At 32.4% G+C, this 21719-nt stretch overlaps 1 protein-coding gene across 1 annotated transcript; it reads left to right on the top strand.

The window, feature by feature from the left end:
- Positions 1-1627: 1627 nt before the first annotated feature.
- Positions 1628-1999, top strand: LOC120196583. The gene has a single exon (XM_039198356.1). It carries the CDS (start codon positions 1628-1630, stop codon positions 1997-1999), a length of 372 nt encoding a protein of 123 aa, XP_039054287.1.
- Positions 2000-21719: the final 19720 nt, after the last annotated feature.

Raw genomic sequence — 21719 nt, 5'->3', positions numbered from 1 at the left:
CTCCTGGAGTTCTTTCAAGTTCTTGTGAAGGAGATTAATCTTCACACTCCAATTTGCCTTTTCATCGCGACTAGGAGGGTTGGTTAGAGCCATTTATCGAGTTTGCCTTTTCATTGCGACTAGGAGGGTTCGATAGGACACTTATCCATCTATTTTTCCACAAATCCATCTGCACCATCAATCATCTTTACCATCCACCTTCGTAAGGGAGATCTTTTGATTTCTTTATTATCTTATCTTATTTTATTTCCAATTTCTTTATCTTTTGTTTATTTTGTTCTAATCTTATTGCCTTGAAGAAACCCTAAAGAATCCTAGTTACTGCTGCCACCTTCCCCTATTCATCCCCTTTGTTCTTAATCGAGTCTAGAGCTTTCTAGGTTTGATTCTTCAACAAGAGCAACGTTCATTAACCCGCCACCGCTTCCCTATCACCAGCCCTTTGAGTTCGATGAATTATACCTATGTGCATTCACTGAACTAAAGAAACAATTGATCTTAGCACCCATTGTAGTTCCTCCCGACTGGACATCAACATTTTAGTTGATGTGTGATGCAAGCGACTATGCCATATGAACTGTTTTGGGGAAACACCAAGGTAAAATGTTTCATGTCATATATTATGCTAGACGTACCTTGAATAAGGCACAAATGAATTACATAACCACCGAAAAAGAATTACCTATCGAGGTATTTGCTTTTGATAAATTTATATCATACCTAATAGGCAGTAAAGTTATTGTTCACACTGATCACTAAACTATAAAATATTTAATGAACAAAAAGGATTCCAAGCCCAGACTTATTAGGTGGATCTTACTTTTGTAATAATTCTACTTAGAGGTTGTAGATAGAAAATGTATTGATAACCAAGTTGCTAATCATTTATCTATGCTAGAGAACAATTTTGAATGTCATGACATTGTAGATATTCAAGAGGAATTCCCTAATGAGAAATTTTTATATGCCACAGAAATTTCATGGTACACTGACCTTGTTAATTTTGTTTTTAATGGTTATTGTCTTTTGTTTGAATAGCTAGGGCAAGAAGAAATTCAAGCAGGATGCCATGCTCTACTTTTGAGATGATCCATATTTATTCAAGCATTGTTTTGACCAGCACATTAGATGATGTGTACCTGAAGAGGAGTAACGAGACATTCTATACCATTGTCCAAGTGGAGGCCATTTTAGAAGAGCAATAACCACTGCCAAGGTTCTGTAGTCAGACTTTTATTAGCCAACTTTGTTCAAAGATGATCAGGTGTTTTACAGGTCATACGATCAATGGAAACACACTGGGAACATATCTAGGTGACATGAAATATTATTGCAATACATTTTGGAAATTGAGTTGTTTGACGTTTGGGGCATTGATTTTATGGGACCATTCTCATCTTTTGGTGGTGATCTTTACATCTTGCTTGATGTATAAAATGTGTCCAAGTGGGTAGAGGCAAGTGTAACATCAAAGAATGATTCCAAAATCATTCTTAAGTTTTTACATAAACATATTTTCACTCAGTTTGGAGTACCTCGAGCCATCATTAGTGATGAGGGAACCCACTTTGAGAAAAAGTTAATTGCCAAGGCATTGAAGATACATGAAGACCGTCACAAGATTGCCATGACATATCATCCACAGAAGAATAACCAAGATGAATTATCTAATCGCGAGATTAAGCAGATCTTAGAGAAAGTAGTGAACCTAAGGCAGAAGAATTGGTCACCGAAGTTAGATGAGGCACTCTGGGCATATAGAACAACTTGCAAGCCTCCTCTAGGCATATCACCCTTTAATTTGGTGTATGGGAAGGCCTGTTACCTCTCTTTCAAGTTAGAACATAAAGTGTATTGCGCCATTAAGAGGTTAAATTTTGATGCTCATTTAGATGAGGAGCAAAGATTGCTGGAACTCAATGACATGGAAGAGTTTAGAGCACAAGCATATGAGAAGGCCATGATATACAAGGAAAAGACTAAAAAGTGGCACAACTAAAAGCTGATGCTATGACATTTTCATGTTGGCCAACAAGTGTTACTTTACAATTCCAAACTTAAGTTTTTCCCTAAAAAACTCAAATCTAGATGTTCAGGACAATTTGATGTGCATCATGTTTATCCCCATGGAGCAGTTGATATAAAAAATGTAGATGATAGAACGATCTTTAAGTCAATGGTTAACATCTAAAAGCTTACTGTAACACCCATAACCCATATAGTTATACATATACAGATTATAGATGTCACCCGTATTTTCTAAAACCATTTTACGATTCGAAAGAAATTTAAAATTTATATTCTTAAAATAGTAAATGATATTATAAAATTATCATATCATAAAAATTACGTTTCAGAGTAACCAATTTAATTCAAAATATTTTTTAATAATGAATAATGAATAGTACTCGAATAATGAACAGTGAACAGTGGGGGAATCGATTCCCTGTAGCAGGGGAATCGGTACACCTTTAACATTCTAGAAATTTGGCTTAAAATGTGGTTACTGTTCATGCTACAGTAATTTCCGAAAATTACATATAAAACTCATAACAATTAACCTTTCATCACTATAAAAATTCCCAAAAATTTACTCAACAATTAAATTAAGCAAATAAATTACATGCCACTATCTAAAATCAAATTTCACAATAGGTTGTCTTACTGATATTGAAATATACCTCTCGATGCTTGATGTCATTTTGAACTCTTTATTCTTATTCTTTGCTTTTTACCTACGCGAGAAAATCATCACACGCTAAGTATAAACTTAGTGAGGTAATTAAAACATTTAACGGTGCAATACAATTCATGCATGATTTTCAATGTCAAAATTTGAGTTTCCATAAAATCATTTTACCATGATCAAAATAATATAAAATCCCTTACCATTTATCCCATAAGCTCATAAGCTTATTTTACCAAAATACTTACCATTTAAATTCCATAAGCTCGTAAGCTTATTTTACCCATATACTTGCCATTAATTATAAAGCTCGTAAGCTTATTTGTATACTTACCATTTATTAAGCAATAAACCATATACCATAGACAATAGCCCAATATACAACCCTGAGGACCCTGGGTACACGAGTCAAATATAAGCACCGTAGTGCTATCCCGAATATGACACATAAGGTCGTGTCCACCATATGTACTAGGTATCCTTAAGTACAATCCCGAATATGACACATAAGGTCGTGCCCACCATATACACTAGGTATCCTTTAGTGTATTCCCGAATATGCAGCCTGCTGCTGGACTCTATGGCATGCCAACTATACCCTGTCCCTCAATAAGTGACTTGGGCATACAATCTATTTTATTTGATTCATCCATGTCAAAGTATATTATCAATATTTAACAATGGGGCAGTTCATACCCGAAATAACATTCATGGTAAAATCATATGCAAAAATCAGTGATCAATGCATTTTAATTACATACTCTAACATATCAATGTCAATTTATAAAAAATGATATAAAATCATGCCGATATAAATAAGGTCGACTTATCGCAAGTCTTCCTTATGATGTATAAAACATCCATGTATAATTTCATGCATGTATTGCACTCACCTTGACACTTTATGTCTTTCAAAATATACGAGCCTCACTATTGTCCACAATATACCCTTTTTGTACTTGACTTGCTTCAATTGCAAATCAATCATAATCTGTATAATTTACAATTTCATAACGATACATATGTTAGTATTTTACTAACATAAACATATCCCAAAATAAGTCCATAATACTTATTATTCCTTTTAACATTGGAACCAACTTGTCCAATTTACACAAAATGGTCCTTCACCATTTTACCACTTAAATTCTTTAATACCAATAATTCCAACATTGAAATTATTTCACAACTAACACTCATTTCAATTCCCTAACAACAATTTCCAGCATAGTACATCAATTATATAACACTTACACAACAACCCATCAATTTTCCAGAATTCAGACAACTCGCACTACCCTTAAAGAATCATTATTCTGTATTGATATAGACACTGGAATTCAATTCTGTTTCTTCCGTTAAAAACTATACTCGAATACGAATTTATACATATAAATAAATCTTTCTAATTCATTTTGTACAATTTATGATGAATTTTCAAAGTTCACCAACAGAATCTGTTTTGTACAGAATTTTGTTGTCCGACTTTTCTGACCTTTCCTCAGTTAAAAATTCATATCTATTTGTATACAACTTGAAATTGATCCCCGTTTATTTTAAACGAAACTAAATCCATATATGAACACAATATATAAAAATAACCTCAAAATTATTTTTTATATATTTTCTGGTGAATTTTTGAACCTACTGTAATTCTCAAAATCTAAACTGTTTTTCTTTAACCTCATCCTTATGTTCTTCATCAATTCATACAACCTCAAAATCATCAATAATCATCATCAATTTCAAAAACCATTGTATAAACCCAAATTTCCAGATTTGGGGATATTTGAATCAAAAAAGATTATCATGCAATATTGGCACCAAATGATAGCGTTTTCTGCAAATAATCATTTTCTATTTTCATCATACTCATAATCCTAAAAAATGACTTGAAAATAGAATTGAAGCTTTGTTATTACCTTTGAAGAAGCCCACGTTGGCTAGAGAAGAAGATAGCAAATTTAAATGAAATTTTGAGTGCATTTCATCTTTGTTTGAATTATATTCCACTATAATAAAATAAAATATTCATTCACTTGAGAAAATACCAAATCACCCTTAATCAATATTCTTATTCACCATAACATCAAACCATCTGATTATTAACCTATTACAAAGTCAAATGTAAATTATTTTGAGTTTTATATCCGAAATTTCCCCTGAATTTTCAAATCTTGCGATTTAGTCACTAAATTCCACTGTTTCGGTTAAATCTGAAAAATTGCACATTTCCAAACCAACTTTCTCTGATATAAAATATTACAATAATATTTCTAACCATTTTATAACATCCTTCAAATTTTTGTAAAATTCCAATTCGATCGGAATTTACCGATTCCTTATCGACTTTAACTCTTTCTTTACTAAATTCCAAATCCAACAATATGATTTTCATAAAACTCCAATCTCAAGAGTAAACCATATATTTATGGAATAAAATTCTTTTTAGGAAATTATCACTTAATTCCCTAAACGTTTTCCCAAATTTTCTACTTTGACCATCAAACTTTCCAAATTTTCATTTTGGTCATTGTCTAAATTTTTGGGGTATTACAATTCTCCCCTCCTTAAGAAAATTCGTCCTTGAATTTTAAAACTTTCTATGAAAACACTAACTCCTCTTTTATGAGGATTGCACTTTCCATTGTAGATTCATAACCCTAATTTAGGGTTGTACGAACTGGTAAGACATAATCTCGCCTTATGCAAAAACCTCTTCTATCAACTTCTTGAATTCTGATTTTTCCTCTTTACTTTGAGAATTTTGTAAAGATCATGCACATCATTATATTTTGAACTTGTTTAATCAAATTCTTCAATCTGATTTAAAAATATCTACACATTTTCATATCATTCTCTCTATCCCAAGTAACGTCCTCTATATTATGATTTTTCTGAATCACTTTAACTAGAGAAATCATTTTGTTACGTAGTTCCTTGATTTCTCGAGTTAATATCCAAACTGGTTCTTCTTTAAAATCAAATCTGGTCAGATTTTAATTTCCTCTGATGCAATGACATGTGAAAGCTCTGATCGATACTTTCAAAGCATCGACACATGAAAAAATATTGTGTACTTTGTCCAACTCTGGTTCTCAATTACCTCCATAATAAATGCTAATTGATAATCCATCAGTCTAATTTTTTTTATCTCATAAGATCCAATGAATCTTAGGCTTAGTTCTTCTTTGCCTTTTTGAGCGCACAATATTTTTTTCCAAAATGATACCTTGAGAACTACTTTATCACCTTCATAAAATTCAATCTCTTATCACTTCAAGTCTGCATAATACTTTTGCCAATTACATATCATCTTGAGATTATCTCGAATTATATGCACTTTATACTCAATTTCTTTCAATAAATCTGTGCCAACAAGATTTCAATCTTTTAATTTGAACCCATTTAATGGTGTTCGGTATTTCTCCCATATCAAGTTCCATACTGAGCCATCTTGATACTCAATTAATAACTATTATTGTAGGAAAATTCTACTAAAAGCAAATACTTTCTTTTTCCCATGATTCCTTGGAATCAATCACACACGCACTCAGCATATCTTCTAATATTTGAATAGTACTTTTTGACTTACCATCCGTCTATGGATGAAAGATCGTACTGAAATTTAATCAAGTACCAAATACTTTATGCAATTATTTCCAAAATCTTTAAGAATAAACTTTGGATCCCTGTCGGATATAATGGATATTGAAATTCCATGTAGTCAAACTATCTCCTTGATATACAACTCTGTATATTTATCCAATGCATAGTCCATTCACATAATAATTAAATGTGTCGATTTAATAAACCAGTCACTATCCTTTTTATTTAATGTCAGAGGTAGTCTTCTAACAAAATCCATAGTGACTCATTACTATTTCCACTCTGGAATAGAAATCAGTTGTAACAATTCCGAAAGCACTTTATGCTCTGTTTTTATTTGTTGACATGTCAAATATGTAGCAACAACTCAGTAATGTTTCTTTTCAAACCTGGCCACCAAAATGACTCTTTACATCCTGATATATTTTGTTCCCACTTATATGCATAGTCAGTGAACAATAATATACACGAGAAAGAATATCTTTCTTCAATTCATCATTATGAGGGAAACAAATTCTTCCTCGATAAAATAGACACCCATCAGAGTTGACTTCAAAGTCTTTAGTCTCATTTTTTTTCATCTTTCATTTTGTTTTCTCTATTATCCGATATAAAAACATCGGTTTTATTTTCAATTCATCCAATAATGCACCATTTTCTTTCAACAATAATCTCACATCCATAGCTCACAAAGCTGTAAAGGTTTTTCGACTAAGTGAATTTACTCAACATTTGACTTACCTGAATGATAATTAATTATCAAATCATAGTCCTTTAAAAGTTCTATCCATCTTTGTTGTCTCAAATTGAGCTCTTTTGAGTCAACAATTATTTCAAACTCTTATGATCCATGTAGATGTGGCATCTCTCACCATACAAATAATGAAGCCAAATCTTTAGAGCAAAAACTACCGCTACTAACTCAAGATCATGAGTAGGATAATTCCTCTCGTGCGTCTTTAATTGTCGAGAAGCAAAAGCTACCACCTTATTATCTTGCATAAGTACACAACCCATACCATTATGAGTTATATCACTATACACCACATACTCTTTGTCCGATTCCAGTTGTACCAATATTTGTTCTTCCGTTTACATTATTCTTTAAAGCTTTAAAAGTCTCTTTACAATTCTCAGTCCAAACGAATGAAACATTCTTTTGCAAAAACTTGGTCAATGGATAAGCAATCATCGAAAAGTTTTTCACAAACCTTCGATAGTAACTAGTAAGCCCCAAGAAACTTCGGACCTCTGAAACATTCTTTGGAGGATTTTCACTCCAATATTGCTTTATTTTTTTTATACATTCTGTCGAGACAACATAACCAATAAAAGCAACTTCCGATAGCCAAAACTCACACTTTAACATTTTGGCATATAACATTTCCCCTTAATTATCTCGAGCACAAAACGAATATGAGCATCATGCTCTATCTTTATATTAAAGTATACCCGAATGTCATCAATCATCAAAATAGGATATTTGTTCCTGATAGTTACTTTGTTTAACTATCAATAAATTTGTTTTTCAATAATCTATGCATAATTGCATATATCCATTTTTTTATAAACAACACTGGTTTATCCCAAGGTATAATACTCGGTCTAAAGAATCCTCAATCTAACAGTTCTTGTAATTGGTTCTTTATTCTCTTAACTCAATTGCAATCATTCGATATGAACCCATATATACATGATTAATGCCTTGATAGCCATTAATATTGAATTCCACCTCTCAATCTAGAGGTAACCCAAATATTAAATCTAAAACGAAACATATGGAAATTCCCGAGTTATAGAAATATTATATGATCTTACTTCAGATACTTGAGTATCTATCACCTTAGCTAGAAAAGCTATGCATCCTTTTTACATCATCTTAATCATAACCATTGTTGATATCACATTAGTGATGATTTCACTTTTTTATCAACCATTAAAATTTTTAATTTCTCAGCATTTTTATAAATTAATCGCTTCTTGCGACCATTAACCCAACCTTAATGCAGAGACAACTAACTCATGATCAAAGTGATCTTAACTCGTTAATCCCATCGGATTCATCATAAACATAAGCTCCTGAATCTTTATTGAACCTTTACTATTTGTCCGTCTAACACTTGTATCATGACCTTGACCATGACCATAACCATGACCTATGGGTCTTCCGTTATAATATCACTCGATATCAAGTAGAATTGAATATTTCTACTTTAGAATTCCTTATTTCATCTTAAGGAAACTTGTATAACCTATCCAGATCCATAGAAATTATTCTCGAACAGTTGAAACATTTTCAATTTCTTGAGAATCAATCTCGATCCATACAATAATTCATTGCATCATGGAATGTTAGACAAACCATTTTTGCATATTTACCTTCACAAGGTAACTCTATCCAGTTTTAATGGACTTGATATATATTCCCAATCCAACTCATAATCATTTGATTCACTAATAACTCATCTTTCTTTAAACTTTTAGCGGACAACTTATTACCGCTTATTCATTTCTTCTTACTCAAATTATCAATGATTTAAACAATTTAATGATTAGCTTAAATATTTCTCACTTATTTAAGCTTACCTGGAGAACCTCAAAATCATTCACTACATTCAGATATCTCCTCTGGATCCTCATCCGATTCGACTTTTCTTGTAAGTCATTCAAACTTTTTAATCAATTCTTCCAATTCATAAACTTTGTTAAACACTGTGACAATTCTTCCACATAATGAAGAAAAATCCCTTATAACATCCACCCTTCTAAGGTGTTTTACATAAGTCATGTCGGGTCCCTTTTTGATCGATTTAAATCTCGACTTTCTTTTCAACATTTTCAACTTTCTAAACTTTGTCTTAATTCCAACATCTGAACATAGTCAGAATCATCATACATTATTAAAAGTAACTTTACTCCCAATAAACATCATCACAGTATATATACAAATATCAGTAACTTTTGACATCCTAGTGGCATGTATACACTTTTTAACTCAAAAACAACCTCGGTTTAGTCCTAGAATCGGCTAAACATATAGCTCTGATGCCAATAAATGTAACACCCATAACCCGTATAATTATACCTATACAGATTATAGATGTCACCCGTATTTTCTAAAACCATTTTACGATTCGAAAGAAATTTAAAATTTATATTCTTAAAATAGTAAATGATATTATAAAATTATCATATCATAAAAATTACGTTTCGTTGTAACCAATTTAATTCAAAATATTTTTAATTATGAATAATGAATAGTACCCGAATAATGAACAGTGAACAGTGGGGGAATCGATTCCCTGTAGCAGGGGAATCGGTACCCCTTTAACAATCTGGAAATTTGGCTTAAAACGTGGTTACTGTTCATGCTACAGTAATTTCTGAAAATTACATATAAAACTCATAAAAATTAACCTTTCATCACTATAAAAATTCCCAAAAATTTACTCAACAATTAAATTAAGCAAATAAATTACATGCCACTATCTAAAATCAAATTTCACAAAAGGATGTCTTACTGATATTGAAATATACCTCTCGATGCTTGATGTCGTTTTGAACTCTTTATTCTTATTCTTTGCTTTTTACATGCGCGTGAAAATCATCATACGCTAAGTATAAACTTAGTGAGGCAATTAAAACATTTAACGGTGCAATACAATTCATGCATGATTTTCAATGTCAAAAATTGACTTTCCATAAAATCATTTTACCATGATCAAAATAATATAAAATCCCTTACCATTTATCCCATAAGCTCGTAAGCTTATTTTACCAAAATACTTATCATTTAAATTCCATAAGCTAGTAAGGTTATTTTACTCATATGCTTGCCATTAATCCAAAAGCTCGTAAGCTTATTTGTATACTTACCATTTATTAAGCAATAAACCATAAACCATAGACAATAGCCCAATATACAACCCTGAGGACCCCGGGTACACGAGTCAAATATAAGCACCGTAGTGCTATCCTGAATATGACACATAAGGTCGTGTCCACCATCTGTACTAGGTATCCTTAAGTACAGTCCCGAATATGACACATAAGGTAGTGCCCACCATATACACTAGGTATCCTTTAGTGTATTCCCGAATATGCAGCCTGCTACTGGACTCTATGGCATGCCAACTATACCCTGTCCCTCAATAACTGACTTGGGCATACAGTCTATTTTATTTGATTTATCCATGGAAAAGTATATTATCAATATTTAACAATGGGGCAGTTCATACCCGAAATAACATTCATGGTAAAATCATATGCAAAAATCAGTGATCAATGCATTTTAATTTCATACTCTGACATATCAATGTCAATTTATAAAAAAAATGATATAAAATCATGTCGATATAAACAAGGTCGACTTATCGCAAGTATTCCTTATGATGCATAAAACATACATGTATAATTTCATGCATGTATTGCACTCACCTTGACACTTTATGTCTTTCAAAATATATGAGCCTCACTATTGTCCACAATATACCCTTTTTGTACTTGACTTGCTTCAATTGCAAATCAATCATAATCTGTATAATTTACAATTTCATAACGATACATATGTTAGTATTTTACTAACATAAACATATCCCAAAATAAATCCATAATACTTATTATTCCTTTTAACATTGGAACCAACTTGTCCAATTTACACAAAATGGCCCTTCACCATTTTACCACTTAAATTCTTTAATACCAATAATTCCAACATTGAAATTATTTCACAACTAACACTCATTTCAATTCCCTAACAACAATTTCCAGCATAGTACATCAATTATATAACACTTACACAACAACCCATCAATTTTCCAGAATTCAGACAACTTGCACAACCCTTAAAGAATCATTATTCTGTATTGATATAGACACTGGAATTCAATTCCGTTTCTTGCGTTAAAAACTAGACTCAAATAAAAATCTATCCATATAAATAACTCCTTCTAATTCATTTTGTAAAATTTATGGTGAATTTTCAAAGTTCACTAACAGAATCTGTTTTGTACAGAATTCTGTTGTCCGACTTTTTTGGCCTTTCCTCAGTTAAAAATTCATATCTATTTGTATAAAACTTGAAATTGATTCCTGTTTGTTTTAAACAAAATTAGATCCATATATGAACACAATATATAAAAATAACTTCCAAATTATTTTTATATATTTTCTGGTGAAGTTTTGAACCTACTGTAATTCTCAAAATCTAAACTGTTTTTCTTTAACCTCATCCTTATGTTCTTCATCAATTCATACAACCTCAAAATCATCAATAATCATCATCAATTTCAAAAACCATTGTATAAACCCAAATTTCCAGATTTGGGTATATTTGAATCAAGCAAGATTATCATGCAATATTGGTACCAAATGATAGCGTTTTCCGCAAATAATCATTTTCTATTTTCGTCATACTCATAATCCTAAAGAAATGACTTGAAAATAGAATTGAAGCTTTGCTCTTACCTTTGAAGAATCCCACGTTGGCTGGAGAAGAAGATAGCAAATTTAGATGAAATTTTGAGTGCATTTCATCTTTGTTTGAATTATATTCCACTATAATAAAATAAAATATTCATTCACTTGAGAAAAGACCAAATCACCCTTAATGAATATTCTTATTCACCATAACACCAAACCATCTTATTATTAACCTATTACAAAGTCAAATATAAATTATTTTGACTTTTATATCCGAAATTTCCCCTAAATTTTCAAATCTTGCGATTTAGTCACTAAATTCCACTGTTTCGGTTAAATCTGAAAAATTGCACATTTCCAAACCAACTTTCTCAGATATAAAATATTAAAATAATATTTCCAACCATTTTATAACATTGTTCAAATTTTTGTAAAATTCCAGTTCGATCATAATTTACCGATTTCTTACCGGCTTTAACTCTTTCTTTACTAAATTCCAAATCCAACAATATGATTTCCATAAAACTCCAATCTCAAGAGTAAACCATATATTTATGGAATAAAATTCTTTTTAGGAAATTATCACTTAATTCCCTAAACTTTTTCCCAAATTTTCTACTTTAACCATTAAACTTTCCAAATTTTCATTTTGGTCATTGTCTAAATTTTTGGGGTATTACACTTACAACATAGGTACACCTTTGTGTGACAAGTAAGTTCTTTATCTTCAAGACGCTTGACTGTGTTGGTCCAATAAACCAAATTTCAATGCCACGACATTAAATTTCTTTGATTGTGCATAAATAATGAATTTATTTTTATTGTCATCTTTATTTTTATTTTTATTTTTATTTCTTTTTCCTAAATAATTACAATTTGTTTTGTACTGCAGGGACCCATTAATAGTGAGGCTGTACAAAAGAGCGGTTATCAAGGGATGAAAAGACAAAAAAAATTAAGGGAAAAATATTATATTTTACTTTATTCATTTCTTTTATTTTATTTCCTTATTTTTATTTCTCTCTCTCTTCATTGCCCTTACACATCACATTAATGTTTACAGTTTACTTTTTCTTTTTTCCACCTACCCATTTACCCCCATCCACTCATTTTTTTAACCATCCACTCACTCCATCTCTCCCACTATTTCTTATAACTTTTCCTTTTCATATTCTTCTTCTCTCATTTTCCTCCATAGTCGAAACTCTTAAAGCAATTAAAGCTCTCACATTTTTCTTCTTTTCACTCTCAAATTGGTACAAAAATGATGCGCACAAGACCCTCGGAGGCTGAAGCTACGATTCCTCAACAGTTTGTCAACAATGTAACAAAGGAACAATTTCAAATTTTCAAAAAATCGTAAACTTTTCTTTGGGCCCGATGTGATGGACATTGTTGAGCCATTAAAATGGAACAAGTTTTCAAGACACCCCGATCCCGTTAATGCTTCTTTAGTGAATTAGATTTATGCCAATATTTACAAACCCAATTAATATTTTGTTTTTATCCGAGGTAAATATATTCTTTTCGGACTGTCTTCCATTAATCGGTATTTTCATTTGCAGGGTGTTAAAGATCAATATGCAAACTTTGAAAGAGATTCCGATAGTGAAACTTAAGATGGAATCTTGGAGGATTTGTGTTTTTCGAATATCTCATGAAATGGACGACAAACTAGTCATTACTCCATTAATAAGGAACTTCTTCATCCACGTTCAAAACTGTGGAACCATTTCATGAGGCATAAGCTCATGTAGACCACCCATAACATAATGGTAACTCTCCCACGATTAATGCTTTTACACTCTATTATGGTTACAAGTTCTATTGATGTAGGTAAGATTATATTTAAATAAGTACATGATTGCTTAAGTAAGAAAAATAGTGTGTTGGTCTTTCCAAATCTTATTACAACATTATGTCACAAGAAAAAGGTTAGTGAGATTAGTTTTGATGAAGTTTTATATGGTGTCTCAGGCATAACAAGAGTTCGGTTTCCATTGTTGTTGGGTTTAGATAACCCTAAGTCTAAGGTAACTACTAATAAAGAGTCTGGGGATGACAAGCCATCCAATGAAAAGGCAAGACTGCTTGCTCTAGAAGAAGCTATTCAGCAGAAACATACTCATTTGCATGCTTTACATGGTGATATAATAAATTTATTTGGTTATATTAAGCACAGGGATGCTATAATGGAATCTATGTTTCAAGAGATGATTCCCCACATTGAACGAAATTTCTCGGGTTTCTCGGATGAAATTCTGATGGCATTTGATGTCGAGGCATCCAATGAGCCCAATGATGTTGATCCTCCCATTACTGAGCCAATCTCAGATCCTGCCCATCATTCCCCTACTCTAGAGTCTCATGTAGCACCATCCGAACCAACCCCCAGTCCAGTGTTGCACCTGCACCTCTATCTGCCCGCCAAACCAGCCATCACACTAAAGCCTTGACAGGGCATGTTAATATCACCCACTATTATTCAACTTCTTTCGATTCTATCCCTGCACCCATCCAAAAGAGAATAAGACAAAGAGCTGCCAGAACTTCCACTGCAACACTGCCACTAACATTAAAAAATAGAGGTACCTCCCTTTGCATTCATTTTGCATTTTATAGCATTGCATTTAGTTTAAGTAAGTAATTAGTTGTCTTAAGCATTGAGGACAATACTTCCATTAAGTTTGGGGGAGGTAGTGTTCTTTGTAGAACATTTGCATGATAGTATTAGCATGATATTATGTCATGGCATCAGTAAATGTTAGGACAATTAGGCAAAATATTTTGGTGATACCCGATGATGATGAACTTTTTAGGCTATAAATTGAATGTAAATAACTATTGAGAATGATATAACTGACTCTAGGATTTGATGCTTTTTGAATTATTCTTACACGATTGTATGTCCTCTATACTTAAGGAATTTAGGAAATTTTTATGAAATAACTCTAGTTACCTTGGTATTGAAATTTATAATTAAACTAAAATGATAAATCAATGAGAACTACTTTATTTCTAAAATTATGAATAAATGCTTCGACATAGCTGTAAAGGGACACTCCTCTTCTTCGTGGTAGTGCCTGGAACTTTCTTTAATAAATGGCAGCCATATGCTTGTGAGTGAATGAAAGAAGTCACGGGATAACTCTACTTGACTAGCTTGAGGGTGGAAGGTATGCTCCGTTTCACCTATAATGTGGGATGGTAGGTGTGATGGGTTGACTCCCCTCGTAGCAGTGTAAAAAAAAGGGAGTATAAATGTGCTTAATGAATAAGTAAATGTCGGGACAAAACTATTGTTAAGTATAGATTAGATACAATCACGTACATACACGACCACAAATATTCTTAACCTAGGGAAAAATACTTGATTTCTTGATATGTATAGCATGTTGAACCCAATTTTTCTAAGGGTTGAAATTTGATTTTTGTCTTGACTCTCTTGCTATTGAAAATTGCCATGACATTTTGTTTGTGTTAATTGATATTCATTGCTCGAGGAGAAATAATAGCTTAAGTTTGGGAGTGTGATAACTCCTTAAAATGATACTTTTAAGGCCATTTTCACTTAAGTTATTGTTCGTTTAAAGGTTTATTTAGGTCATTTTAGATGCATATAGCTGTAAATAGTTGCATTTGTAGTGGATGTGTTATTTTATTTTGTTAAGGTGATGTATGAGAAGGAATATGTGGTTTTTAGTGATGTGCAGAAAATAATAAGAAAAAGTATGAGCTAGGAAGGAATGTCGTGACATCACACATTGCTAAAGCAGATTAAAATGCCTTGGCATTTCTGGCGTAGAAAATGAAAAAAAGATATGTTTAACAAAATGACAGCTGGCAAGGCACGTGTTTGATGGTTATAACCGCCTCATAGGGACCACTGCCACGTTTGTAGATAGACATCACAGATAAGAGATGACTATAGGGGTATGATATGATGGGTATTTTGACTACAAAAACCCAAGAATACTCTTAGATATTTTTATTATAAAAATACACTACATAGGAGAGAGAGAAACACAAACTCCAACCGAAAATTCTTCATTTCCTTCATATTCTTCACCGTTCTTTTCCCTCTATTTTCCTAGTGGTGTTCCTCCATTAATGAACTCTAAGGAGTGGCAAGCTAAGCATCCGAGCAAAGCTAGAGAGCTAAAGCGGTTTGTGGTGGTTGAGAAGAGCTCCGACAGTACACGTTAAAGGTTTTTTCCTCCTTTCCCTTTGTTGTTATTTTTCATTTGATTTGGGTATGAAATATAAAAATGAAACTCATCGTTTTCCTCTTATTTCTTTCTCGACATTCCTTCCTCATATTTCCCTGACCTTCATCATCGCTTGCACTATCTACACCGCCATCTAATGGCTTCTTTAAGCTTTTTTAAAAAACTTTCTTCTTTGGATGTATTTTTATTTTTATTGGTTTAGTTGTTACTTTTTTTCAAATATTTTCTCTTTTATTTTAATTGTTTGAAAACATAGATCTTGCTATGGATGCAATTTTAATAGCTATTTTTTGCTTAAATTTTGGTTTGGTTTGAACTATTTTTTGTTGTTTTTAATTTATTATTTATTATTTATGTTACATATTATTTTTATTATATATAACTTAATATATTATTTATTATTCATTGCATAATATTATTTATTATTGAAAAATAAATTTATGTGTAGAGTAAAAAATATAATATAAACAAATTCTTATACATTAAAAAAATTAAAAATAAATTAAATCAAATTGGGTGACCAAAACGTAACAAAAACTTAAGTTTAGTGATGATTTTGAAGAAAAAAGTTATGTAACTCAAACAGGACCATATAAATAGTAGAGTGACTAAATATGTAATTTACCCGCGTGTTTTAAGCGGAGTAACAGTTTGGGGAAAATGAGGTAACGATTTATATTTTAGGGGGAAAACGTTCCAAAAAATACTTTAAGGGGCAACTCGATAAAAACAATATAGTTTAGAGTGTAATGGTGAATTTAAGCATAGGTATAACCCTTAGTTCATATATGAACTTCTTAATCTAGACAACCTATTTTACCGCTTCACTAGTGTTATATATTCAACATTTGTCATAGAATTAATTAATGTATCTTGCTTTAAAATTTTCCAACTTACAGTGCCTCCATTAAGGTAAAACAAAAAATGTAATTGATATCATGAATCATCCTTATCAGTGTAATACCCCAAAATCAGGTTAGTGACTATATTGAAAGAACTTAAAAATGTAGAGGATTAAATTGAATAAATGATAAAGTATAATAAATGGTTTAGAAATTTTGTTTAAGAACAATTAGCAACAATGTAAGAATGAAATGACATTTTGGTCCTTTAGAGGGAAATGGATTTTAAAATTCATTTTAATTAGGGTATTTAATAAAGGGAGAAAGGGGAAAGTTGAAAAATAACTAAGTCATCTTCTCTTTTTCTCTCCTTCTTCCCCATTGCCCGTGCTCTCCTCCATAGCCAAAGGTAAGACTTCATCCTGCTAGTTTTTCCTTTAGTTTTTGGTTTGGTCTTAAAACCTTAAGTGATGTGGAAGCTTAAGGAAGGGTTAAAGAGGATTGAAACTAAGAGGTGGATGATTTATTTGAGATTGAAGAAAATGGGTTATTGAATGTTATGTTGAAATTTGAGTTTTTGTTGAGGTTTACAAGTATATTTGACTTGTCAAATAAGTAAATAAGAGATTAGAAGCATTGGATGTGATTAAAAACATGTATGAAAAAAGTAATATGATTCTTGGTTTGGGATGTTCTTTGGAGAATTTTGATGTTATAAGAAGCTAAATGGAGGAAAGTTAGTTGGGTTAAGTGATATTAAGTGTAAGGGTATTGTTTGAGGAAAAAGTAAGAGATTTAAAAGAAATTTGGGTAAAACTCGAGCTGAAAAATTGAAAATATGGGTAAGGGTATCGGTACTGGAAGAACAGTACCGATACTATAGGTTTAAAATTGGGGAAATATGATGAACAGTATTGATATTGATGCAATTATTATCAATATTGATGTGGGTATCGATACTAAGAGGAAGATATCGATACCATGGATTCCAGAATGCAGAAATGGAATCGATACTGAAAGGGAGTATCGGTACTATAATATAGAAGTATCATATACAATGGTAGGGGTACCGATACTATTGGGTCTGGAAAATTTAAGATATGGTGAATTTTGATAGAAATTGAATATAATAGTACTTTTGAGTATTATTAAAAGTATAAATGTTTGAGAGTATACTAACATTGGTATTGTATGTGTACTTAATGCATGCTTGTATAGATCATAACCAACCTCCTGAGTCAAGTAAGAAAGAGGGAAAAAATAAAGTTGTCGAATAGTCGGACACCATTAGAGATTAATAGCGAGGAATATCAGGTGAGTGCATTTATTATACTTGTATAAAAGGAGGAAGACTCACGATTAGTCAACCTCAAATGTTTTGTTAAATGTATATTTTATAGCGTTTTGGTATATTTTCTTGACGTATATAGAAATGATATTATGAATAAGTTTTAGAGTATGAACTGGTATAAATGAATGGATGAATGTTAATGTTGTGCAATGGTTATCGATGTTGCCAAAATAAATGTATAACGGTGTATTTTGGCATAACGATGTATTTTGGCATAAAAAGTGCCATTAATGACAGTTAAATGCATAACTGTGCATTTAGGCATAAAAGGTGATAGTAATGAAAATTAAATGCATAACGGTGCATTTCGGAATAAAAGGTGCCACTAATGAAATTTAAATGCATAACGGTGCATTTCGGCATAAAAGGTGCCACTAATGATACATTTCGGCATAAAAGGTGCCATTAATGATAGTTAAATGCATAATGGTGCATTATCGGCATAAATGGCTCATGGTATTCATAAAAGGTGAATGACCATTTCGGCACTTGGATGCAATGTGTGTACCCTACGTTCTCATTTAACATACACTGGACAAAATAAATGATAAATTGGAAAAACATATACATAAAAATAGGTATGTTGGGCATACTAAGAATAGTTTCGATGACTATATGAAAGAAATTTGGTTTAACTGATTCTTATGGAGTATACGATTTAGTTCGTATTTCAATAGCCATGATATACTTATATATGAATTGTAGTTTATTTACAATAATTACCTCACTAAGTAAATACTTAGCGTGTGTTAATTTCACACGTAGGTAAGAGCAAAGACTAGCCGAGTAAGGAGTATAGCAGCAGCTATCGTCAATCCAAGGTTGACTCATCAGTACAGTAGGACAATCATGTCTATTTTGAAAATTAGTTGGCATGTATTTGAATTTAAGAAAAAAATGCTCTGGAATGTATTAAAGTTATACCTTTTGTAATATGTTACAAAGATTGTTTTATTATTTTATTAAAATATTTTGTTATATTTTCGAAACAAAATTTTATGGGTTTTACAAATAAGTAAATGTTTTAAAAAAAAGTCATGTGACACTGAATTGTGTACGGAAATGTATATAGGAAATGAGTTTTACATTTATTTGGTATCAGAACTATAGTTTAGTCATTCTCAGCCGAAATCGGGTTTATTTTACTTTAAAAAGGATTATATGCCACTAAGATTGTCAAGGTTACTGATATGGTGTTATTAGAGTGTGATTGGTGTCATTAGAGTGTGATTGATGTCACTCCTTACTAACTTGAGTATTATGATTATGTGTGTCCTATTAGATGTTGGAATCCTCGAACTTGCGTAGAGCGGGGAACAAGAAATTAGAGAAGGAACGGGTAGTAAAAGTTACGAGGCTAATAGTGAGCAGCCAATTCCATCTGAAAATGTTATTGCACCTACACATCAGGGTATACCGGTACCTGAGTTTGAAGTTTTTATGCAAGCTCTCGATGCCATCTTGACACGGTTTGAACCTCCTCCGTCTCCCCCTACTCCTCTAGTACTGAGGATGTTGATCCCAAAAGAGCTGAAGAGTTTAGGAGCTCCTGAGTTCTGGGGATAAGAGGATAAAGGTTCTATGGAGGCTGACTTATGGTTAAATGATGTTATGGTAATGCTTGAAATTCTTCACTACTCGGATTCTGAAAAGCTGGGTGGAGTTGTATATTTACTTTGGGGATTATCTCGAGTATGGTGGTCAAATACAACGATGTATTCACCACAGGAACAAGTGACCTGGCAGTTCTTCCAGGAGGAATTTAAGAACAAGTATGTTGGTGAGTAGTTTGGACGGGCAATGCTACTTAAGTCTCTTAATTTGAAACAAGGTGATCGAACAGTACATGAGTACGAGGTTGAATACAATAAGCTGAGTCGTTTTACTACTGAGGTAGTTCACAATGACAAAGCTTGATGTGATTGGTTTATTGAAGGTTTGAGGCCAAAGTTGAAATATATGATAATGTCTTTGAACTTGCCTAGTTTGCAAGAAGTCATAAACTGAGCCAAACTATTGAAAGAGCTCAAGAGAAGACCCTAGCAGCGGAGCAGAGTATGCAGAGGGGAAAACAGTTGGAATGTCTTTAACTCCCCATCATGCTAAGAGAGGCAAGGGCCCAAGTTCCCTATATACTAATAGAGATGGTTCTGCTACAGCTTCACAAAAACTAAACAATCCTAGTATTTTGTTGGTAGCTCGGGTAGAGCATTTGGAAAGAGAAATCCATGTCATACATGTGGTAAATTGCACAATGGAGTATGCAGATTTCTCGTGGAGCTTGTTTCCAGTGTGGTGAGACTGGTAACTTTGCCCGAAACTGAAATATAGGATAATTCAGCGCAATCTGAGAGATAAGTGGTGGCTTGTAATAGAAGAAGATGAAGAGGGCCATGACAAGAGACTCGGGTAGTTGATAAAATTTACAATATTAAAACCAATAAGGATCAGGATGACCTGAAGATCTTAACAGGTACATTCCATATTTTTGATGAACCTATATTTGTTTTAGTTAACCCTGGTTTGACACACTAATACATTAGTAAAAAGTTGGTCAGAGCATGAGGAATTCCTTTAGAACCAATTATTAGTGAGATGATAATAGTAAACCCTATAGGCCATAGTGCGAGAGTAACGCGGGTTTGTAGAAAATGCCCGATAAAGATTCAAGGGATTGTGTTCCTGGTAAACTTAATGGAGTTGCCTTTTGATGAGTTTGAAAACATTTTGGGAATTGATTGGTTGTCTCCACATCATGGATGGGTTGATTACCTTAAGAAGCGATTATTTTTTAAGGATGCAGAAGGCTCCAAAATAGTAGTGATTAGCGAAAAAACGAAACCATCATCAAATGTGATATCATCCATGACTGCAAAGAAATGATATCAAATGGATGCATAACTTTTATAGCTAATGTGATAGACACTCGAGTATCAGAAGTGAGAGTAGATGATATTCCAATAGTTAGGGAGTTTTCAAACTTTTTCCGAAAGAGTTACCAAGTTAACCTCCAGACCACAAGGTGGAATTCCATATTGAGCTAAACTTATCTCTCAGGCAGATTTAAGATATCTAAACATCATTTTCTCAACAAGGTTTTTCGAAAGTGCTCCTTCTATCTCTAGTCAAAGGAATCTAACAAAATAAGATGTTGTGGCATCTGCTCTCACTCTACGATGTGGCATCCTATATTATTGATAAAAAATACACTTTTTAGTCATTGAAATCCTATCTTAGTCTCGCTATAGTACTAAGGGATTAGGATATAATATTCCTAGGCTGGTTCAAAGCCTTTGAAAATACTATAGCCCATTGCTTATGAGGATCTTGTCTTGTGTTTCTCTCGAATACTACAAGTATTTTTAGCTTAGGTATCTCTCGAACACCTAAGCTTCATCTAAGAAATGGACACTCTTATGCCTCTTACAAGTGTAGATGATGAAGCATTCATAAGCAAAGCAAGCAAATATCAAAGATAGACATAAATATACCATTAAAATAAAGTTTAAACAACCATTAAAACAACCACCACAAAATAGGTTAGTTCATGGTGGGGTTCAAAATATCCATAGAACAAGCCA

The sequence above is a fragment of the Hibiscus syriacus genome, unplaced genomic scaffold (assembly GCF_006381635.1).
Source record: "Hibiscus syriacus cultivar Baekdansim isolate YM2019G1 unplaced genomic scaffold, ASM638163v2 tig00117034_pilon, whole genome shotgun sequence".
Taxonomy (NCBI): domain Eukaryota; kingdom Viridiplantae; phylum Streptophyta; class Magnoliopsida; order Malvales; family Malvaceae; genus Hibiscus; species Hibiscus syriacus.
The sequence above is the reverse complement of the archived record's forward strand: the minus strand, read 5'-3'. Positions and strand labels throughout refer to the sequence as shown.

Coding starts and splice junctions, on each gene's coding strand:
- LOC120196583 (XM_039198356.1), top strand. CDS start 1,628: ATGACATATCATCCACAGAAGAATAACCAAGATGAATTATCTAATCGC.